Source organism: Pleurodeles waltl, chromosome 1_2, assembly GCF_031143425.1.
Source record: "Pleurodeles waltl isolate 20211129_DDA chromosome 1_2, aPleWal1.hap1.20221129, whole genome shotgun sequence".
Taxonomy (NCBI): Eukaryota; Metazoa; Chordata; class Amphibia; order Caudata; family Salamandridae; genus Pleurodeles; species Pleurodeles waltl.
In genome coordinates, this window is record NC_090437.1 from 514,572,417 (window position 1) to 514,597,331 (window position 24,915).

Sequence of the window (24,915 nt, forward strand, 5' to 3'; positions counted from 1 at the left end):
GAAGCATTAATCACCAGAGTTAGCTTTCTGCAAGAACCACCATGGTTTAAATCCCTTTTTGAGATATTCAAAGAGGAGATGAAACATCTACAGCTACGACGGTATCCCCGAAGAACCTCAAAGTGGACAATGCAGGCCACAAAGTCCAAATAGAAACTACTAGCCTCCCAGATCATTTATACACAGTCATTTGGTCTTAGGTTGTGACTTATACCTGGTAGATTGCAATGAGGATCTGAAAATGTACTATCTTGTGGTGTTAATTCTCTGAAACCGCATTTTTGTCTACTTTTGAAACTCCTGAATATGACCTCCAAACATCTCTTGTGTATTGTTCCCGACGTAATGTTCCTTGTCACTCTTGGGTAATGTATGTAGTATATAAAACTGCACATGAATGCATACATAAATTCAATATAAATGGCTGCCAAAATGCAGTCATGTATTCTTCATTTCAAAATGGATGAAACTGGTAGTCTGTAATTGCCACATATACACTATCTGCGAACTTTACTATCCTGAATACTAGTTCATAATATTGCAGCAGGAATGAAGTGCATATACCTTTAATAATGCAGTGATAACAAAAGAAACTGCAACAAAAGGGTACGTTACCAAGACTGGTGTTTAGAACTCCAAATGCTCTACCATAATAACTAGCTCTGCGACTGTCAAAGGATACTGGTGATTGGAGTGCCTGCTGTCAGCTAACCAAATGATTATGAGAGACTGCATTACATGTAAAATAATTGGAATCATCATTTATGGAATTACTTCAGATTTTATTATATTCGGCTTTTTCAAACTAAACCCTAAATATTTTTTTCAGATTTGTGCCCGCAGCCAAGTCGGAAGACTCTTTCAGGCAGAATATTTTAAAGCCATTTAATGTGTAGGCTAGACCAGTGCAAACAACACTGGCAATGAACATGACTGAATCGGGAGCTAAGTCTTGTATTGAGAAGGGAGGCAATACACAACAAGGATGAAATACACCCGCTTCTGCTCACTTTTGTTACCGTAAAATGATTTAGAAGAAAATATTATTTAAATTTAATAACTGCAGGCTTGACGAATGTAAAGCAATGACTAACTGCGGAGACCTCACTTGGGTGAATAAGCTGTTATCATGAACAAGCGACCGGCAGCGGATTCATAGAACACTGGGAGCATGGGGAGCACTCTTTGTCACACCCTCTTAAATGGAGGAGGAACGATTCCTGGTGTAAACAATCTGCGTGCTAAGGCAGTTCCAGCACGTCAGCCTATCGGCTGAGAGGTGAGCTACGTCAACAAATAAAACTGTTGCAAATGGCATGGCTATTGCAAAACACCTACACAAAGAAGATGGCTCTCTGGCCATCCACTGTATTGTATGTCTTGTTCTGCAAAAGAACAAAATCCAGTGCACGCAGACACTACAGGACGATTGCCAGTCACGAGGAAGCCAGAGTATTGGGGTGGGTTTTGGGTTCCACTGAACTGAACAACAGTGTCAGGCAAGAAACATTTTGTAATATTGACTCTAAATGTTTGGAACTGCTTGGACTTTGTGAGCTGGACAAACGTTTACTATTTATGAATGTAGGCAAGAGATCAAGCCAGCACAGCTGCATCCACCAGGCATGGAAAGGGAATAGTAAGGAAGCCATTGTGGCAGACTTCTACAGCAGCCTCTTCCACCCCAGGGCACCAATACCCCCCTCTCACAAAGCACGAACGCTGTGTGACTAATGCCCAACTTTGCCTGAAGTGCTGCTGGTACTTCAAACCAGACTGTTGCTACAATTTGCAATTATTTTTCAAAAAAACCCTTAAAAATAAGTCAGCGGCTCACTGATTAAAAAAACATCTGCCGCTATATTTCAAAAAAATATATATTGTTCAATAAATATCTATATTTATGTTTAGTATGTCACTGTATGAAGTACCCTTCAGTCCTAATTCATGCTCCATTCATTTTGTCAACACATGCGTCCACCAATTCTGTTGTGTTTAAGACTTTACTGGACATTTTGTTTCAGAATTAAATGTGGACAAATTATCTACGACTCAACCACAAAGCAAGCCACTAAAGTCCCCATGAAACGTATTTGCTTGGAGATAAAATGAGGGAATCAAGTCTCCTTTATATAGGTTACAGAAGAATGCCCATAGAAGAAAAATCAAGAAGCAAATGGAGACTCGGTATTTCCCCAAAACTCTTCTACCGTACTTTGCCATTTCGTCTACTCAAGGCATGTCCTACACAGTGTACATGCCTCACCTGAATCTCTCTACACACCTTTACGCCCACATGCATTGTCACTGACATGTTAATGCCTCAGTGGATTCAAGCAGTGCATCATCATTGATATCAGAAATTATGCTACCACTTAGTTTAGCTGATTCACATGCAGTTGCCTGCTAGCCCCCTTGCATAGAGGTTTGAAACATGCCTGCCATTTCCAAATAATGTGCACAACGTGTGTTGTAGTTGCAGGGTCTTAAAGTCAAGAGCCTTTATTTGTTGGTGTGTGGCTACAAGACTTCATGTTGAGTTAATGCCTTTCTTCTGCAAGAGTAGAGTCATCAGTATGCCTTCTCTGCCCTTCATTGTTTTAGGTTGCATTTCATGTGAGCTCTTTGCCTTATCTACTTTGAAGTTTGCTAGTTCAATACAGATTTCTTTATGTTGTGCCGCAAATAGTCCTCATTTCATTTACTATAACTTTCTGCAATGATCTCAGCTCAGTCCCTTACATGGTCTCAAAAATACAGTTCAGGTACTTTATTCTTCAGCTAGATTATCTAAAGCAACCTCTAGCTCAGCAGCTGGAAAATCAAGTAACCGAAATGGAAGCTAGATCCGTGTCGAAACACGAACAGATTATGAATTGTGTTGACTACGTTTAGTGATCTGCAACATTTGCTTAGTTCATGGAAAAAGAGTTTTTTTTTTCTTCAAAGAGTGTGCTCTGCTCCAGGTTTCACCACTTTCATTATTTCATGCACCCTGGTAGACTGACACATTAAATTTGCTAACCTGGATTTTCAGCATGAAAATGACAAAGGACAATGTTCCTCATATGCCTCATTCAGCGCTCTACCGTTGTTCGAATGGTCTGCTATGGCATCACATGTTCCTCAGTTTAAAACTACACGATCCCTAACCTTTTTAATTTAAAATGTTAACACACTTTATTTTAACCACTTTCCAATTGCACACAATTATTACAAAGTAGCCCTTTAAATAGGTGTTCTAAATCAGAATATAAAGTGAGTGAGCTTGCCACACAATCTATGTATTTAGGAAAAGTATTTTAATGTTAAATTATAATTCTCGCTCTGTAGCTAGCTATCTATGCACAAAAAGCATGGATCCCTTAATAGTTCTCAAGTTTTAGGTATAGAGCAGCTCCTTTAAGTAGAACACACTACAACACCACAGACACTCCAAGTTTGCACACCTCAAATGTCTTTTTTTTAGCAAACTTTTTAAGCATATGATTAGCACAGCACCATCCACGCCGACCTAGCTTTGTGTGGAATGGTAAAAAGCTTTTGTCATTATTCTGCTCGACTATCGGGGGCTAATACTAGAAGCGATTGAGTAATTAACGTTCGAGATCAGTCTCACCCAAAAAACATGACAAACAGAAGTAAGAAATGTTTGCAAGACTTCAGAGAAGCAAGCACTAATTCCTAAGAACCCTCAACAAATTCTAAAATTATTTTACCAAAAGATACTAAATACGCTACGCTACAAGACAACAGTCTTATCTCGAATTAAAAAAAAAAACTCAAGGGGCACACCAGAAATACCCCTGCTGCTCCTAAAAGACACCAATATTCCACATAATCAAACTACTATGCTTTGCACGGAACCCTTTCTAACACTAAGCCTGACAGAAGGATAATGAAAACAAACAAAAAACAACTAAGACTAACATAACCAGCTGCCGCTGATGAATGGCACATTTGAATCATACTCTCCACTATTTATACAGTTTTGTATTATACATGATGAATATCACAATACAAGTCTATTTTTAATTATTAACTTCCTTCTGATCAAGTGCTACATACTATGAACTAGTATGCCAAATCAAATCCAAAACTAATAGCAATGATGCCCAGAAAACTATCACTGATTTCAAAGAAGCCGTGATACACACACCTCTCCTCCATCATGTTGAACGAGAGAAGCACAAGAGGTGGTTCAACCTGAGCTGGGAGAGATGACAACATGGCAACAAATAGATGGACGACTGACATCAAATGCCATGTACCAGAATGCTACGTAAGTTCCGGTTCCTCACAATTTCTGTGGGTTAGATGGCATGGTAGATCATGAAGAACCCTCCAAGTGTGAGCAGTTGCAAATACCCTACCTACTGTTCTAAGTGACAGTGTCTGGCAGTATAAATCATATCGATTCACATGATCCAAACAGGAAACTATGAGAATTGCAATGGCTTTATATTGTGTTTCCGTGTACTTGTGTATGTTATGGAACTATTTTTTTTAGCATTGTTCGCTTGCAATGGCATGTTTCGGTTAGTGCAATTAAGAAATGTTCCAAAAATAAAAAAAGGTTATATAGCAGCTGTCTGTGGGCATCTCAGAGAGATCTCCAATCCAGCCTCTAAATTTGTGTTGTACGCACTACACAAAACGTGGAGGAAACCTGCACCAATTAACTGGAAAAGTGACCACAAAAGCAGTACATATGGTAGCTCTTATAAACTTTTTTTCCTGTGAACTATCCAGAAAAAAAGAAAGTTTAGAGGGGCACAACAGTAAATAATGGAAACTCCCCGCATGTAAACTTTGTTGACGTGGCTAAAATATTCCCTGGTTCCGAAGCCGAAGTCTGTCCCCAAGAAAACTATTTCCCTTCAGCCACCATAACTCCTGCTAACTGGTTTCACTTCTGTTTTTCTTAAAGACAGTTTTTTTTCTTCCCCCTAATTCAAGGTTTAAATAAGAGATCTGTATTTTATAGTAGTAATACATATGAACATATGCACAGTCTCTAAAGATCTTTACATGCTCTCGGTTCCCACTGTTTGCCTCTGATTTCATTATATCGGACAATTTGTTCTGGGTGCTTAGGCTTCATCGACTGGCAAACTGCAATAAGGCCAGGCCCATTCTCATCCGGTTGGTATTGAGGCAGTCTAGATTGTTAGTACCTACCGTTTTCAAAGTAGAATCTGTGAAAGTCCATTCCTTCTACTAAATTACCCAAAGCTTCAGGCTCGAAAGAAGTCAGTCCGGGGTCACAGATCTTTCTGCAGACAGAAAAGACAAAAATACCCAATGAATCAAGGACATTCTTTTTTTGCCAACACAACAGTCCAATCTTATTGTGTATTACAGACACAGTGCATTTACCTTTAAAATATTGAAATATGTCTTAAATGTGAACCCAAACCAAGGCATTGGTTACCTAAAATCTGTCTAACCGCTTAGCTCAAACAAGTTGGATTACAGGTGGGTGGTCCAAGGGATGCTAACCTTAAGCCCATACGGATAGATATGGGCTCCGTCTAGAGGTAATACCAATCCATACATAGAGATGGCCTTAAGAATCTTGTGCCATAGATTTCTGTGCAGACTTCCTTGCCTGCACACTTAAGCCATATTTTTAGAAACACTTCTGGAATATAGTAGGTCAGTCGCACAGTTCCTACCTTGTGCAACGGCAGAGGCATCTGTAGGAAGAACATATCTAAATGCCTCTTCCAACAGTTGCTAGTTACATGGGGAGGATAGGAACTCACCCTAATGACACATTCCCAGCACTTTGAAAATTGTTACCAAATAGCGGACTGAAGCAAACAAAACAGGGGTCGCTTGTAGACCCATAGGAAAGCATGTGGTGGGGTATCCACACTAGGTACAACTATTGTCCATGGGGGGATACTAGCATACTAGATTGTGCATGCTCTACCTTCCTCGGGCTTTCTATCCTCACTAGGATAGATCACTTAAATGTATTTCATGCAGCAAATTGCACTGATGCAAGGGCAAATCCCTTTTGTCCTTGCACAAATATATGGACAAATATAAATCAGAGCATAATAGTTGGACATATATGTATAGATGATTTCCGGTCTATAGGGGATCACACTGTTTTGGGGTTTCTCTCTCTCTCTCTAAGGTTACAGCAACGTTATAGTTAGGTTCTGAATGTACACGCACAAAACCATAAAACTTCAGCTGTTATAGTTATTTCAAGTAACCATAGCTTGCTCCCCTGCCAGGCAGTTTTCTCATCAATAATTGTTTTGCAAATGTTGCAGTGATATCATCAATGATGCCATAGAAGATGACATCAAGGGTAATTAGCTGTGCATTGCAAGGGCTGGGTTATAGCTACCTTAGGGTATGAGTTATAGTTACTTGGCCAGGCCTTACGCCCAACCCCCTGCATGCATCCAGAGCTGTGTGCGGCAGGGGTTTGACTGCAGGGCCTGGTCTGCGGCCTGGCCCTGCGCCCAACCACTCCACCCTCTCCCCCCCCCCCCCCAAGTGCTGCCAACCACACGCAATGCACGACCTACAGCCAGGGCCTGCAGGCCACCACCCGCATGGTTGGGTGAGTGTGTGTAACTTTTTTACCACTGGGCTCTGGATCCATGGTTCTATCCTGAATTTACACTGTGGGGTCATGCTGAGCCCTGCAGTGGATCTGCGGAACAGCCCAAATAAAAAATGTGGGCAATTTTATGTCCATGAGGCGTTCTTCACGGACCTCTCCATCTGTTCTATGGGCTCATGATACATCTATCCTGAACCGTTATTCCATTTTTCACTTTATTATTCCCCCCACACCGAGCCGATAAACAAAATGGCAGGCACAACTTCTCTCACATTGCCAAACAGTGCCTTGCTTTAGTGCGAGGATCCGCGGATCTCCCGCAGTGGATCAGCCTCCCTAGATATCTATTATTTCTATATCCTTTAGTATCTCCAAAACTACTGAACAGATTTACACCAAATTACAAAATGCACGCTTTAAGAGCTAGCTTTCTGGCAAATTTGGTGCAATTTCATCCAGTGGTTCGGGCTGCAGTCCTGTCTAAAATCCCTATGAGAAGTTGCATGGGGTAAATGCATTTTGGGATGCCCCCTCCCTTTTCCCATCTCCGCTTGATGAATCACCCTAAAACGTTCAAGACAGCAGCTGAAGTGAGTGACATACTAGTGTTGAGATTCATCAAATGGCGTCAAAGTTATTGGCAAAACAAAAAACACTTTTCCTATGGTGACCACCAACATACAATACAAAAAGCACTCCTTCCGCGGGTTCGAGCGGCCTGTAGAGGGGTGGTGTGTTCACCGGCAGAGCAGACGGGTTTTATAAATCCAAGCAAAACAGTACAAATGCACACTCAGGACGCCAGAGTAGCAGGTCCCACAAAAAAAAAATATATTGATAAATATTTGTTTAAAAAAATATTTTTCTATATTCTGAATACTTTTTCAACTCACTTTCGAGGTACCACATTTTGGAAAAATAAAAACAGATCCCAATATTGTATTCGAATCACATGAATTCTGCTACTGTCAAAAATACACTTGGCATAAATCCCAAGTGCGTAGGTCTGGATAATAGCCTCATTCGCTGCTCGTTGATTAGCTTTCTCAGCAGGACGACAGATCTAAAAATGTAAAACCTTATTTGTGATTCATATCACCTGTGCACAAACCCAAAATAGACTCAACAAAGAAAACGGAGTCCCAGGTACCACCACAAACCCGGGGCAATGCTCGTTGGAGTGGGGCCATGCAGCCCCCCACAAGGAGCCAATTATGGCCTTGAGGACCACCACCCCCCAAAGGCTGGGGCCCACACCGGAGACATAGTTGTTTGCTTTTGCTGGTGGGAGCTGACAGCCCCCACTAAGCAAAGGCAAACAGCCCGCTTTCTGACAGCGGACTAGTTAGGCTCACATTTTAAACTTACCAAAGCTCTGAAATGTACCTGTTATAGTTAGAGTTACCTCAAGTAACTACAGCTAGTGTCCTAAGGTAACTAATTTGTGCCGTCGCCATGACCTGCAAATTACCCCACAAACTAAAGCATGCATGACATCTTTGATAACATCATTGATAATGTCACTATAACATCTACAGTAATATTACTGATCAGATAATTGTGCATGGTGGGGGCACAAGTTATAGTTACCTTAGGGCACGAGTTATAGTTACTTGAGAAAACTCTGACTATAACAGGTGAATATCTATGGTTTTGTACAATTAAAATGTGAGCCTATCTATAACGTCCCTGTAACCTTTGTTTTTTTAAGTGATTATATATATATATATATATACATATGCGCACAGACACACACACATACATACTATGTACACACAATCACCATGTTGCTACAAGAGACATCTGCCAATAGAAAGCCAAATAGCTTTCATGCATAGGATCATAATCAAAAACACATTAGACCTGTATGCTGGGCAGATAAAAAAAAGGACTAAAATAAATTGAATAGACCATTGTGTTATACATATTTCGAAGATTCACCAAAAAGTTATTTTTCAACTTCTGTATTCCTCCACTTGTGTTTAGTAGTTCCATGTTCTATAGCGTCTCATGATACCCAGATATATTTAGTGATCCTTCAAAAGGCTGATTGGCTACTGGGTGCTTCTAGTCAAACAGCATGCATGAGGGACCAAAAGGGGTGAGGAGGAAAAGTAAATCAGGATATAGAACTAGGGACATGGCTTCCAGCAGAAAACAACATGGCCAGGGACCAAACAGAAGAGAGTGGAGAGTGTTCCCTGATATTGTGACTGGAAACCGCAACACTAAGATGAGACCATAAACGTTCACACAGGAACATGCAAAGTATTTAATTTGGAAAAAAGCCAGGTCTTTGAATAGAACCTGTGCCATTTGAGCACCACAGGGAAGGAAGCATTAACAAGTAACCAACAGCCTGCATCCAGATTTATTCACTGAGCTATGTGCAAGCTGTCTTATGATCTGTGAGGATAAAATGAAGATATATACACTTGAGAATCCTTTTTTAAATTGTTATTGCATGACAAGGAATATCTTCTTATGGTTGGCACATCCACAACGGCCACACTAGGTTTTTAACATAGTTTTTCTCCCTCATAAAGTTTTGCTGGAGCATTATAAATGGCAGATATGCCTGATATTAAATATAGTATAAGCCTTTTACAAAATAGCTAAGATGTGTGAATGAAAATTCAGGCAGACTGTCTGGCCCTTATACAGACTTTAAAGCACTCATTCAGTTCTTCTCTATGAATTGCTGTGCGGGCTAATTTATATCTGCTAGGTGTGAATATCTGTTTCAGGAACAATCATGGCATATAAAGACTCACTGAAGGGAGTAGACGACCAACACTGAAACACATATACATGCAGTAGCAGACTGGCCATTAACTGGCCCAGTCACCCATGATCATTAAACCTTAAGTGCTCAACCCTTGCTGGAGTAGCTCCAGCTCACTGAATGCAATCTCCTTTCTCACAAAGTCATGTGCACCCCCACCACAAACATACATTAATAATTTTTTCCTAAGGATAAAGATGGTGTTGTTGAGTAAGCTGAGCTGCATCTCTACAATCCCAGTCAGGCATATAAACAAACGTAAATCCGCCATCTCTACAAAGCCTATGCAAAAACTACAGTGGACTTTAGCTCAAGGCTTTCTGTGCAACTGAAAATCCGAATGCCAGTGACTAATAGTTCTGAGTACTGCCAGCCCATGGACGGGATGGCAATACATAGGGCTACCTATAAAAAGTCACGTTACTGTGCAGGGCTACCCAAATAGATATAAACGGACGCGCAGGGGAACATCTTATTTAAACAGAACTACAAAGGCAGAAAAACATTGATTCAACACAAAAGGTGCATGTCTTTTAAGGAAAATGATTAGAAGTTTTTGTACTAGACCATATAGAGACACTGTGGTATTGACAGTAGTGCATGTGGAGAGGTATATGATATCATAACACAACCGGAGAGTGAGGGAGAGTAACGGGTATCAAATTATAATACCCGGAAGGGAACACGCCGTACCAATCTCCCTAAATACAGATCCAAAATCACACAAAAAGTACGGGGTTCACAAGTTCATTGCAGAGCTCTAACCAAAGTGAATTCCTCGTGGCTCTAGAACCTTATTAGGTAAGTTGATGCTGGCGGAAGATGTGGAGAATCGAGATCCAAAGGTGGGGGAGGCAGGGAAAGTTTCCTTTACGTACTAGGTGGTCTCACCCACTATATAGTGTCATGCTTTATCATATGACCACCTAGCCCCACCCAGGTAGGACAATGCCACCTGGGCGGACTCAACCTCACTGTTAAAGGAACAGGAGGGAGTGCGTAAATTATCACTGTTCTGGAAAGATGTGGGATCCAGCTAATCTAGGGCAAATTAAAAACACCTAAGCAGTTACCTGTGTAAAAAATACACTTTTAATAGTGGTGACTGTTGGTGTGGTTAAAAACAAAAAGGGATCACCTCTGTGAGAGCAAGGACTCATAATGTCACCTATTTAAGAGTCAATGGCCAACATGTTTCTGCCCACTGAGTTGAGCCAAGGAAGGTCTCGGGCATTCATCAGGGCCTCAGATTCCTACACCTTATAAAGATGAGGGACTGTAACCTCTCCGTATACTGGGAGAATACGTGAGGTAAGGTGCACCAAGTGGTCCAGCGAGGGTACCGAACCGGCACACAGAAAGCGCCTCCTTTGGAGTTGTGAGGCTTCGCTTCCTTATACAGATAAGATTCTACCTTTTTTCATTTGTTATGTAATTCCACTTTTCCCCCATGCCACTATCTTTCCGGGCTTTTCAGGCTGGTCCACATTTTTCTCTCGGCAGCCTGTTTGAGTTCTCTATTAAATTCTCCCTTTGTTTGGGACTCACTAATGTGATCCCTTTATACTCATACTTCTACTATATCTTGGTGGGCAGGTAATTGCCCTGTCAAGACCAACTGTCAATCATCTTATTTCCCATATGGTCTGTAATGTCTCTTCTCATGTTTTATCTTTCCATTTTACTGTGTTTTTATTCCTCTATCTGTCTAGTGTGCGACAATAAGGGGTTGCTCCCCCTCCTGGAGTCCTGGGGCTAGTAGCCTTCAGGTTTAGGGTAAGATTACCTATCCCCCTTGTTCAATAAATGTCCTATACACGTTTGCAGTGCTTTCTATGTCCGTGTGATTTTGCCATGCTGTGGAGTGTTGTGTTTCACCTATTCATATATGCTTTATTCCCTCTAGGCCTCCACAAGTTACTTCCTTGTTCAAGGTAGGCCCCTTACCTTCTTTTCACCTTACCTCACGTATTCTCCCAGTGTACGGAGAGGTTACAATCCCTCATCTTTAGGAGGCGTAGGGATCCGAGGCCCTGATGAATGCCCCAAGACCTTCCTTGGCTCAACTCCGTGGGCAGAAACATGTTGGCCATTGACTCTTAAATAGGTGACCTTGTGAGTCCTTGCTCTCACAGAGGTGACCCCTTTTTGGTTTTAACCACACCAACAGTCTCCACTATTAAAAGTGTATTTTTTACACAGGTAACTGCTTAGGTGTTGTTAATATGCCCTAGATTAGCTGGATCCCACATCTTTCCAGAACAGTGATAATTTACGCACTCCTTCTTGTTCCTTTAACAGTGAGGTTGAGTCCGCCCAGGTGGCAGTGTCCTACCTGGGTGGGGCTAGGTGGTCATATGATGAAGCATGACACTATATAGTGTGTGAGACCACCTAGTCCGTAAAGGAAACTTTCCCTGCCTCTCCCACCTTTGAATCTCAACTCTCCACATCTTCCGGCAGCATCAACTTACCTAATAAGGTTCTAGAGCCACGAGGAATTCCCTTTGTTTAGAGCTCTGCAATGAACTTGTGAACCCCATACTTTTTGTGTGATTTTTGAGAAGTATATGATATACATTTTGAAAACATGTTGAAGCAGCCTTCTGTACAGAGGGGGGGGGAAGATGGTGGCCTTGCAGCTCCTCAGTGGGCAGAAAAAACACGTGTTTGGTCTTCTCTGTCCAATATGCTCGTGAATAACCTCCCTAACTTTGTGCCATGAGGCATCTAACCCTCCATCTGGCTTTTTGTTTGGTTTATTTCTGGCTTTGGCCAACACCTTTTGCTTTTACTGAAATGAATCTAACAGCAAATGCTCTCTTGCTGTGCCAATTACATTTCCCTTCTGCCCATCACAGTTTATACTATGGGGCAGTTGAGGGTAGCCCACTTCTGTCACTGTCTCCCTTTACTGTGAGTGACTCCATACAACTTTTTTTTTAAATTTTAATTTTTAAACAAGGAGCACATACCTACACAATGCAATTCACTTCATAGCAACGTGTGCCTTTTAAGTGGGGCAGTGGCCCTGAATCTGCCCTAACAAAGTTTTACAAATTCCAAGACAGAATTGGTAGACATGTGTTTTCTTCCTGGTGACTTCTAGCTTTATATAATGCGAAATCATAAATTATTTTGAAGCTGCCCATTCTGTATTGTTTGTAAATCTCCCATGTAATCTGACCCTTTCTGAAGCACTAAGTCAATTACTGGTCCAGCTATTTAAAACTGATAAAACAAATACCACATACAAATTATAAGCAAAATGTCTTGGCTCAGCTTCTTCAGGTCTCCTATTTAAACAGAAAAACATCAGCCAGCCAGTCCTGGATTACACCACACAGCAGAGCCAGGCTTCCCTCCTTCCTCTCAACCCTACCCAAGGAGGCTAGATGACAGTGCAGTGCACTCCTAGGAAATGCAAGCTGTCACATTATGCTGCATCCGCTTTCATGCACAATTGTTCATTTTTCATAGCACAGTTATGAACAGCAGTTCCTAAACATTTAAGGATAAGCAGGGGTAAAGTGACGCAAGCCGAGGCACGTTTGGGCTTCCGTTTGTAAAGCTGGGAGGTGTGGTACAGAGTCAGCGGCATAGCTTAATAGGGCCAGTCACATGTACATTTCACCACTTAGAAGCCAATACGGATGGAGGTAGGCGGTCACATGCCCAGTGGTGTGTATGAAAAAGCGGGTGAGCACTGATACAATTACCAGCAGCTTTTACTGTAACTTTCAAATTAATTTCATGGCATTTAATTTGATAAAAAAATGTAATGATTCGATGGGCCCATAAATGATTATTTTGATCAAACTTAGAAATCTTAACAACAATCTTTGGCGCACGTGAGTGGGTATTCAAAAGACAATGTAAAAGTAATAAAGAGACCAGCTCCCCTTTCCCTTTGTATTTCTAGTAAGCCAATCTGCATTCTCACGACCTTTCAACCAAACACAATGACTCACAAGCTGAAGCACTCCATCTCTCGCTCCACTACATGCCTAGGTGCAGCAATAGAACAAAAGCACAACTCGTCATCACGTATGACACTGATGCACAGAGGTTAGGACAGGAATGCCACTGCATGCTAAATGGGCATGTACTCTTGACCAGAGTACTCAACTGCGTGCAGAACTGGTATCTTGAATATGTGGCCCTCACTTAATGCTAATCTAGCAAGTGCACACAGGCTTAAGCTTGTCCCTGCTAATGTGAGGTTCAAAATCTTTTCTGTGATCTGGATGAGACAAAGTGACGGTGATAACGTACTGTGTTTTGTGGATCTTTAGTGTGACCAGACCTATTTCCCGGTGTCAAAAGAGAGAGAGCTAGCTACTGGCCAATCTCAGTTAAAGTTCCACTATTACCCTGTTTTGTGAACCTTCAGAACCTTGCGCAGACATCCTGTGTGCATGTTGACAGCTTGTGTGCAGTGAATGTGTACCACATGTATGCTAGGAAGGCAATCCATGTGGTATGATTCAGAGTGCTGAAGCCAGTAGGATCCATTTGGGAACTCCTTGTATTAGCACAGAACAAGATGAAGGATGAGGGCAGCTTCCCCAGGCAGTGAAAGTGTTGCTGGCATTCCTGTAGCTATAGGCTGGAGACTTGGTCACAGAAGTGAAGGAGGATGGGGACAGTCCTCTGAATTGCAAAATGCTGCTGAATAATTCCTCATAAACACTGACATTTTGTAGGAGTGAGGAGTGGGAATCTAGTTTCTCTAGGAGGTTTATAGGCAGGCCTTGCCCTTTTTGTCTACCCAGGACTGATGCATCAGAAACGCTGATGACAGCCAGGGTCAGAGATCTAACTCATATTTGGATTCTCCTGTGGGAGCCACCAAGGCTACCTCCTGAGGGAACCATCAATCAATCAATCAATCGGCATTTATAAAGCACACCTTATCACCCGGGGAGGGTCTCAAGGCTCTAGCTGGTGAAGGCAGGTCAATCAAAGATCCACTTCATGAGGCCCTTCCTGATCTGAACCAGAGAGGGGGACCACCTGAGGTGAAACAGCATCTAGCTCCAGGGTCTGTGCAGAAAGGTAGAAGGATCTTCCTCCAGCCGTGTTTTTCTGGATACTGAGGATGGCGGCGAGGGCCAGTTGAGCAGAGCGGAGTTGCCTGGAGGGTGTGTAGAAGGAGAGGCAGTGGTTGAGGTAGGCGGGTCTGATGTTGTGAAGGGCCTTGTACACGTGTCAGGAGTTTGAAAGTGATGCGCTTGTTGATGGGGAGACAGTGTAGGTCTCTCAGTTGGGCGAAGATGTGCCTGTGGCAGGGGATGTCCAGGATCAGTCTGGCTGTGACGTTCTGTATTCTCTGGATTCTAGTTTGGAGTTTCTTGTTGATTCTGGCATAGAGTGCGTTGCCATAGTCAAGTTTACTGCTGATGAGGGCCTGAGTAACTGTCCTCCTTACATCAGTGGATATCCACTGAAAGATCTTTCGGAGCAGGCAGAGTGTGGAAACACAAGGATGAGTTGGCGTTGACGTGGTGGGCCCTGGACAGTGACGAATCAAGAATGATGCAGAGGTAACGTGCATGGTGGGTAGGAGATAGGGCAGTTCCGAGGGCACTGGGCCACCAGAAGTCATCCCAGGCAGTAGTGGTGGGGCCCAGGATGCGGATCTCAGGCTTGTCCTAGTTGAGCTTGAGGCAGCTGTCTCTCATTCAGTCGCCAACTGCCTTCATTCCGTTGTGAAAGTATTTTGTGGCTGTTGATGGTTCGTCAGGGAGGGAGAGAATGAGCTGTGTGTTGTAAGCATCTGAGATGATGTTGAGCCCGTGGTATCTGACGATCTCGTTGAGCGGGGTCATGTAGACGTTGAAGAGGGTGGGGCTCAAGGAAGAGCCCTGGGAAACTCCTCATCTGGCTTCTGTTGACTTTGAGGCGAAAGGTGGGAGTCTGACTCTCTGAGTTCGGTCAGTAAGGAAGGCGTGGATCCACACCAGGGCTTTGCCGCGTATGCCATCGTCGTGTAGTCTGGTGCACAAGGCGGTATGAGAGATGACGTTGAAGACGGCAGAGAGGTCGAGGGGTTTGAGTGCTACTGTTTTGCCACGGTCCAGTAGAGTGCGGATGTCATCCATGGCTGCGTGGAGTGCGGTTTCTGGGCTTTGGTTGCTCCTGAATCAGGAGATCTAAGGAGATCATCTGTCAGCACTTTCTGTTCTAGAAGCCGAGAGTCTGCTTAAAGGATCTAGAAAAATGCCTGCCTGCTGAAAGATTGAGAAGGACTGTACCTGGCCCGGCAGGTAGAGCGACTGTCCAGGAGGACAAACCCAGTGTATTCTCAACACTGTACTCTGAAAGACACAAAATTAGCCAGAGCTCAACGCTGGGAACTACGGCACAGAGCAGACAGGGTTAAATTAGGGCAATATGTAAATTATTCATGCAGTACCAAAACAGTAATAAAGTCAAAATGCATACTACTAAAAACACCAAACCAAGTTGGGAAAATAGAGCATAACGTACTTAAAATTACACCAAAATGGCAATAATCCAATAAGGGGAACCTAAGATATGAGTTTAAGTAGAAATAGCGCCAAAAACACAAAGCGTCAATGGTTGGGTTAGAACTGGAAATAGACACAATTTAAGGCTGACTGTAACAGAGCATGGATTATACACACAAACCAAATTCATCCTGCTCAAATATTTTACATTCTGATCTAGTCTTTTAAAGTCCCTATCCCTCCCAGTAGTACACTTTTATAGTCCTCCATGACCTCAGGGGAGGGACCTACAGACTGACAGGATGTCAGACGGCAGAGGCCAACAAGCCAGGTCAGGTCCAGGTCAGTTGCCACTGGTCAGCTGGGCACTTTGGGGAAAAGGCCCCACGCAGCTTAGTGTCTCCCTGCAGCCACACCAGAGGTTAGCCAAATGACCTTGGCTCCCACTTCTTTGTCCTGGGTACAAGAGGGAGCAGGTCCAGTCCTTCACAGCTCCTCCCAGGTCACAGATAGCAAGTCTTGTTCTTTTCCGATCTTTCACAGGTCCAGGAAGGGTTCTGAAGAGGGTTCCTGTAGATGCTGCATTTATTCCTTGAACCAGCCAGTGGTTGGGGTGAGTCCAGAGCATGCCTTAACCAATTGGGTAAAGGTTCCGAGGGACAACCTAAAATGCTATGTTAAAGCATTTTCAAGATGGCGAAAATGTGTTGGCCACACTAAACCTGGGCTTTGAGGGTCGGGATGTGGATAGGTGGTTTACTATGGTAATGCTAGTGTCCTCCCATGTCAAACACTTAAATCCTGTTTGAAGCAGGCACTGAGCCAACAACAAACCTAGAGACAAAGCTCTGGTGAGACTAAAGCAGAGTGCTTCAGCAACCAGACAGTGGAAACATACAAAATTGCCTTGGTCTGCTGTTCTCTCCCTTTCAAGTGTGTGTCAAGTGTTACAAATGGCTCAACAGGCTTGTCAAGCAGGATCTGACACAATAGTGTCAAAAAGCATTCCCACAATACCCTCCATGCGTATTCTGTGGAGTACAGAGGAGTCACCTCTTCCCATTCATTTCAGCCTATTGATTCCTCCTGTGAGATATATCACTCCAATTCAAAGCCTGAGAGCTGACCGAGACTTACGCTAATAAGCCTTCTGACAGTTCAGACAGGTAAAGGGTACCTTTCTGAAAGTTACTTTAATATTTATTAAAAATCCAACTTCACCACTGAATTGGATTTTTAATAACAAGTAAGAAGTAACAAGTGAGAAGAATGGTTTTAATTATTTCCAAGATACAGTGTTAGTATATTAATCTCTACTCTGGTTTTCTACATGGGATACCTACCTATGCCTGTTACAATTAAGTGTTTAGGACCTTGACACCGCAGGGACATGGTAACTTTACTTTTCTACAAGTCCCAATTTTAAATACCATTGCACCCTACATTGTAGTCTACAAGGCTTACACAGGGGCGACTTACTAATGTGTGAAAGGGAGTGTTTTTTACCTGTCAAAGAGGGTTTATTTTGACAGGCTGCAGTGCATATTTTGCATTCTTACAGTCAGGTTACAGTGGTAAGCCTGAAGCCCTGTTTGCACTGCAACTACAGTGATGGCACAATAGGTGGTATAGTCTACTGGTGATATTAAAACTACAGGCCACTGTGTACATTTTGTACTATATACTAGGGACTTCTGGCTAGATATAGGAAGTAGACAAATGTCTATTGAACTGTGTTTAAAGGGGGAACATATGCATGTTACTAATAGTTAGCAGGGGTAAAGTTCACAGAGTTGTAATGTCAGCAAAAGTATAGGTTCCAGCAAAACATGAAACTTCTGGGGTGACCATGCAGAAAGGGCAGATTTCCTACACCTATTGAATTGCTTAGTATTTAGTTCTGTTGAGAGATTAAAATACTTTTTTTAACTAACAAGTAAGCATTAAGCTAGACTAAATATTGTTGGTTGACTGTTCTTAGGTCTTGTCCCTACTACCTCCCTGAAAAGCCTTTGACCAATTGCCACAATTACTCAGAGTCAAATGCAGAAAGGGTGTACTTGGCTCCAACTGGAGAGTCATAGTAGGCCAGACAAATGGCTAACAACTTCTGTCATCACAGCTGGGGCTCATCAGCTCTTAGGTGACCACTTTTCCCCTCCTAACAGGGTCTGACAACTTGCCACATAAAAGACCTTACAAGCCCACGGCATTCCAGGTGAGACAATCAGCAACATGGTATCCATTAGTAAATTTATCCTATGCCTCGTCAGGGTATGAAACACCACATCCATATAGTTGAGCGTAAATGTTTCTGGCAGCATTACAACCTTTGTTTCTGTACATCATGACAATGGTGGTCGTCTGCCATGGAGGCACCATAGCATCCCATCTAATACTAGCATTAACTGCTCTCAGCAATATTGGGGTCTAGAGTTCAGTATTGGGCAAAAAATATATCTGTCACCTCAGGTTAAGAAAAGGGCCATGCAAAATTTAAATTAGGCCTACTTGGCTGGTGATGTGGCTCATAAGCAGGACTCTGAGATGGCACATCCATACTTGCATTGTCTGGATTATACTTGAGAATGAAATTGTCCTGATGTTTTAGCCCACACATTTTCAAAGCTGATCAGCTAACTTGTGGATGTCTTGGAACTTGCCAAAGCCTTGAGTATGAAACAACATGCTCCTTGGGCAGGCTAGGTGTCTTTCTGGTGGCTGAAGCCCTGACCTGAGGGACGGGGCCTCCCAGGCAAAGGCCATGGTTCTGCCCACCTCTCACTGCGGATTACTGGAACTGCTACTCCTGGAGATGGTCCAGACTCCTCCACAGTCTGACACCACACTGCCCCGCGTAGGGAAGATTGCAGCTGCTAACCCAGCCATTTGGCCCCGGATGCCCAGGGGTGATATCTACCTTGCTGGAAGTCACGTCTCGTTAACCGAGGTAGTTTGAGCCCATCTGTCTTACACCCAATGGGGTTAACAAAGAAGAAATGTTCACCTATTAATCAACCCTAAAAGAGGAGGCTTATGGAACCCAGGGTGAGCAGGAAACTGCAGATAACAGTGCCGATGACCACATGGCCTGGGCCAATCTGGTGTCCAGATTGCCCAGGCCAACCTGCAAGCTCAGGCCCACGGCAGCCAACAACCATAGCAGACATGCACTCCGAGGCCAGTGCTCAAAAGGCCCTTTTTGTAAAGCCAACCACTGACTTGCCTCCTGAAAACTCTATGGTGCCTACTCTGGCTATCTGGTCATCCTGCAGACCTTCAAGGGGGCTTGCCCCCAATCACACAGCCAGTGGTGCACAGCAGGACATAGATGCCCCCGTGCCTGATGATACATGGTAGAGTCAGCCTACTATTGGCCTGAGCCCCGGGCCCCACATTGGCAGCAGCAGAAGGATGCCCACAAATGGAGAAAAAAAGGGCCTCAAAGAATGACTTCATAGATCGCTGCGAGGTAGCTGCTTATGGAACCCTGAACCAGAATCAAGTTATTTACAAATTATTTTGCACCGATTGCCCCCACAAATGTGGTGCATTAAGTGGCGATGAGGTGGCCCCCTCCCGCCTGCTCTCTCGTCCCCAAGTGAGCCACCCTATGCAAGGGCCCACAGGCTTCCTGTCCCAAGCCACTGAGGCACCAGTGCCATATTGTTATGGTTTAGCTGGGATCCTGACTTGAGGCGTTAAGCCATAACACCCCCAGATGGTAACTTTTTCCCCACTGGCTAATCAGCCATGTACATACACCAAATGACTGAACCTATGGTTCCTCTCAAACTGAACACGTTTACCATTGCAACAACACAGCATCAGAAGGGTAAAACTAACTTGTCTCACAAGGGTCTAAACCAAACTCTTGTTCCCTTGTTAGTGGGTGAATAATCCAAAGCTTGGTGAATTCTGCCTCAGAACAGTAAGAATGACAAAAAATGACATCGCCTTGGCTGTGGTTTTATCAGATGGTAAGAAGGGGACAGAAGGAATCTAATTTATCCATTCATGCACATCACTAATTAGATGAAAAGGCATTTCGCTACCTTAAGAAAGTCACAGTTATGCAGTTACTCCAGCCCTTTACCCAGCTTCATTGAATTTCTTCACTTTGACATTAAGACACTGGGCAGAAATCACATTGCATCAACACATACCATAGGTCTTCATGATGCTTTGTTTTAATTGAACAGTCATATTCCCTTAGTTCATTCGAGTTCTAAGTCAGCTGCTAGGGGCTGGCTTAGGCAGAACACTATCCTCATGCCCCTGGGAGGGACACAGGAAGAAGTGACAACTGCAGCTGGGGCAAACCACAGGAAGGGCCTGGCTTGCATTGAGGATCAGCCTACCAGCTTAGATCAGGAGGAGATGGGGTTCCCTTGTTTGTCCGGCTTCTTTTCATTCAGGCTGCGCTGACAACCGGGTCAATATTCTCCTTGGTTGCTCAAAAACCAGGCAATCCGGGACTAAGCAAAGGAGGATCCAGAGCAGAAGGGCCTGTAGAGGAACTGTGATTCGGTTCTCCCCTGGGTCAATATGGGTGAGCGTGGTCCCCTCTCAAGAGGGCTTTATGTTGCATTGGCAGAGTAGCTTTAGCCAGCTGAGACCGAGGCAGTGAAGAAAGATGCACTGGCACTCCCAGAGTGAATAATAGAAAAGGTACAGGCAAGCTTTACTGGAACAAGAGAGACCTCAGAAAACAGAATGGAAGAACAGTCATCAAGAAGTAAGTGGATCGCAAAGTTTGCCCATTCCATCCTGCACATACAGTAGGTCTGGAGAACTGAAAGATGAAGTGTACAGGAATACCTCCCAACTGGGAAGGGAGCGATCAGGACCCTATCTCTCCAGGATGAACAAACCATCAACTGTGGGTGCTTAACTGGCCTGCCACCTGATATAATGCAAAAAACCTTCTTACCTGCGAAAGACGTTTCCCTGTCTAATATGTCTGCCTGGGAAGAACAGATAATCAGGACCCTGAAGCACTGGGAGAGGGATCTAATCATACACACATCTTGTGGCGTGAGCTTTTGACAGGCAGCAGCAGTTGCTGTTTTTTATTTTGCCAAATTGGACTGAAATTGCATGGGTGCTTGAGGACCCCCTCCAGTCATTCGGGACCCCACACACCACGGGTACTGTGGGGCTCTGCATTTAAGGTGGAATAGCACTTTCCATAAAGCAACTCTTCTTTACTTAGATAGGATGCTTACATGCCTCGGACTTGTACATTCTGTAAAAAGGAGGCAGAACCCATTACAGACACTACAGGGCAATTCTTCATCGTAGAGCTGCTCCTTCACCATATACCTTCGTGTGCTAGGCTAGCCCATCCAGAGCTCTTATTATGAACAAGTATTTGTTAGAATAACGGAAGGGCCATTAATTTAAAAAAGAAATGTGCTAACTATGCCTAAAATTGCTCTTATTAATCCTGGTTCAGGTCTTGCACAAGGTTAGAAACCAGAAGAGTATGACGAGAAAGGTGGGACAAGGGCAACTCCCTAATCTCTATTAAAGGGTAATTACTCTGGAGGAAAGTCCACCTATCACTCAACTGGGGTATTTGATGGTGAGCTATCAATCATTATTTATTTTTTGAGAAGGGTCCTTGAAGAAATCTGGATATTTGCCTGAAGGCTGAGTAATTTGATTTCACAGGCTATTTAAGAACTTAATTAAAAGGTGTGATATGTATGGTGTTTAGTTCCTCTTATAATTTGGGAGGCCATTAAATATTTCTGCATTTTGAAAGAAAATCTTTATGTCATCCAGCAAGTTTCCTCAATGGCCTGGGAAACTGTCAAGCCTAATAACGTCACTGTTAGTTTTTAATCTACAGAGAAAAAAGCAAGACCTAGCTGATACAGCTACAATCAGCTGTCTAGGATAGGAAAGCTGAACCAGGCCACACATCTTAATTTCTTTGATACATATGAAATATGCAGTCTGGAAGCTTTTCACCGTTTGTCTTATTTTTTCCCCAGCTGGTTTAGTTTTGAGCTTCAAACATACATTAAAAAAAGCTTCTGCCTGTTCATCGAGTGAGGCTGAAAGTCCTTATTTATACCACCTTTGGTATGCAAAAATCATACAACAAGTTTATCAGGTGTACTCTCACTGAATCTAAACCTCTGTAGTACAAGTGTCCAAGTGTATGACTTGGAGATTTGAGAAGGTGTAAGCAGGTCTTCGCTTCATTCTCCCTTGTATTGTGTGTTGCTATAAAGATATACCTTCAAATCCTGCCCCCAAAAATAACTCATAAGTGCGCCATGTAGGCACAACCTTGGCAACAATTTCATGTCTTTTCCTTTGCCATGCCTGGGGTGGACCCACAGGCAGGAACCAGGCATTGGGTCTCTGTGGATCCCTGGGGCTCAAGGCACCAAAAATCTGAAGCACAGCCTCCTTAAAGACTGATCTGCTGCAGGGTCAACGATGACCTGGGAAATACAGACCATGTTGGGACCAGCTGAGGAATCAGTTCAGTGGCTAAAGACCTCAATGGTGTAATCAGAGGGGCGGGATTGGGTAGAGTCCTGTTCGCTTTCATGTTCATGGAGTTCGACTTGGACTTATTGGAGGACTCAGGGCAGGCACACTTGCGCTAAGGCCCGCTCTTCTATTTGTGTTCAGCAATGTACAACTTCGCCTCCTGGTGTCAGATCACCTGTGGGTGCATGAGGGCCCAAAGACTCTTGAAGAGAATCTGTGACCAACATCTGCTTTTTGCAGCTGTGGCATGCTTTGAAACCTGTTTTGAATCTGGACATTACTCCCTAGCACACTAGTTTGAAATTGTTTAAGTCATAAGAAAACTGTCAAAGTTAGTTAGTGGAGCTCCAGATCCACATTGGAAGGCACAGAAAAAAGTAACTGAAATCAATGCACAAAGGTAGTGCTTATACACCCATGCCTCTCTATCACTTCCGGGACAGTACAGAGTAAGTGTGGTCCTGCATGGTGTCACCTAGCAGCATGTGGAAGCACTGCTGTATGAAGTTTCCAGATCCTGTCTGGCACCTAGGGAGTATTCTAAGGTGAGGAATATGTGGTTAGAAGTATCCATCTGAAGCTTTGTGCAGTGAGGGTTGGGCAATAGGTCTGCCTTAAGGCCATGCCCTGTGGCCAACCCCTGCTGCACATGGTTTTATAATGTGCAGTGGCAGGTGCCGCCCGCAGAGGGTTGGTGCACAGAATTATTAGGTGTGTTTTTATTTAAAAAACAAAACAAACAAAAACTAATATTCACTTTAAAAACAAAGATTAAAATGTAACTTCTTTAATTAGTTTTTGTGTTTTATTTAAACAGAAAAGCAAAACATTAGGCATACAATATAATTCCAGCGTTTACATCATCTGCCGTGCAATTATGGAATCGAAGTCTTTATTCAGTGTTATCAGCAATGCTTGAGTCAGTTTTGGGTCGCCATCACTGCAGGAGGGATTCTCTGCAAGTTTATAAGACTTATAGATTTGACAATGTTGTCAATGGGGTGGCGCGCCGTGTGCTTTTCTGAAATTTAAACTTGGTAGAACTGGGTAGAAGTGGGAATCGGTGGCTATGTAATATGTCCTTGGCTTGCCACACTAGCATGAATGGTGTGATGTATCGTTTTTTGAGTTATGAGCATTAGACATAGGGGCACCCAGTCAAGGGGTATCTCGCAGTCAGCCCAGAAGGTACAGAGGGTTAAGTGGGTCACCTATACGGGTGGATTTTGTGTGTCTATAGTTGCAGCAACGGGTAGCTGCGCCGGTGAGCGCAGAATTTGTGGTGGCTTCTAAGGTGTGCTGGGTGCCATGTCTCAGGGTGGCATGGTGTCGTCACGGGCATGCTGCGATTAAAGTGTAACATATGTTTACACAAATAACTTCAGAAATTCCTCTAAAAAAACACAATTAAAATGCAGTTATGGTTACTAATTAAAACCCAAAACTGAAAAATGCAATTTATGGTTAGGATCACAATCTTTAACTCACAGAAAAGCAATGCAGACCTCAAGTCGCACACCCAATACAATGTTTTAACAGTGTTTCTTTTTAGATGAGAATATATATCTGTGCACACACACACACCGATATATAAATACTCATAGCAGCAAAAAAAGTCAGCAAAAATGTTCCACTATCATAAAATCCAGATCAGGTGGCTGGAGTCCCTACTCTCACTGTTTACTCACCCGTTCTTTTCGATCTTCTATAGAAATGCGGAATAACCTAAAAGGACAAACCATCAAAAGGAACGAAATGCAGTGACTGAGATCCAACACTAGCACCGTGGGCAAACGATGTGCTAACAGTCCACCATTAAGTGCTTTAGCGTTACTAGCAAAATAAATGCTTTAAGTACAGCTACGGCAATCGTGAGAATCGCACAATCTTAACCCTTTTTTTTTTTTTTTTTTTTTTTTAAAGAGTCGCAACAGGAAATATTGTGTCAGTTGGGGGTGGGGGGGGGGGGGGGGGGCGGGGCGCGCGTGTGTTTTTTTTTTTCCAAATGTGCACACCTTGGCACTCTATTGAGCACACATCCATCCAGCGGTCAGACATTTATCGATGCACCATCACGTTTCGATTGCACCACATGCACTATTGATCTACGTGGACCAGAAGTGCTGCGACATTCGTACACCAACACTGATCCTAGGGACTCAACACACACAGTGCAGGATTCAACCACTGCGTAGGTCTCCCTGAATGCAATGTATACACCTCTAACACAGGATGTGCGACTACACATCCACGCAGCATTTCTACACAGGCGTTCATCACGTCCCAGGAAATGCTGCACTAACACAAGGTTGAATACACAATCATTTAACAGTCTGGCATGCGCCTCGTCCACCCACCCACGCCCCTCCACTACACTCACAGTTGTGTTAGTGTCTGAATACTATAGTGCTCAAGTAACCTACATTGTAGACATACACATTCAAGTAGCATTCAAACACTGGCACAGGCACATCGCTGTCCAGATGTAAACAGGGCACCCTCAAGTTGACAGACCAAAGTAGTACACATCCACAGACTCCACTCAAATCCAGAGA

The 24,915-nt window shown here is 43.4% G+C and overlaps 1 protein-coding gene across 25 annotated transcripts in view; it reads right to left on the reverse strand.

Annotated features, from left to right (window-relative positions):
• The window catches only part of CAMK2D (calcium/calmodulin dependent protein kinase II delta), a 624,934-nt gene that overhangs the window by 12,674 nt on the left and 587,345 nt on the right, over positions 1-24,915 (reverse strand). For all 25 annotated transcript variants that reach the window (XM_069242054.1, XM_069242030.1, XM_069242039.1 and 22 more), the window contains one exon: positions 5,182-5,276. In XM_069242054.1, coding sequence (XP_069098155.1) covers positions 5,182-5,276 — 95 coding nt within the window. The remainder of the gene's footprint in view (positions 1-5,181; positions 5,277-24,915) is intronic.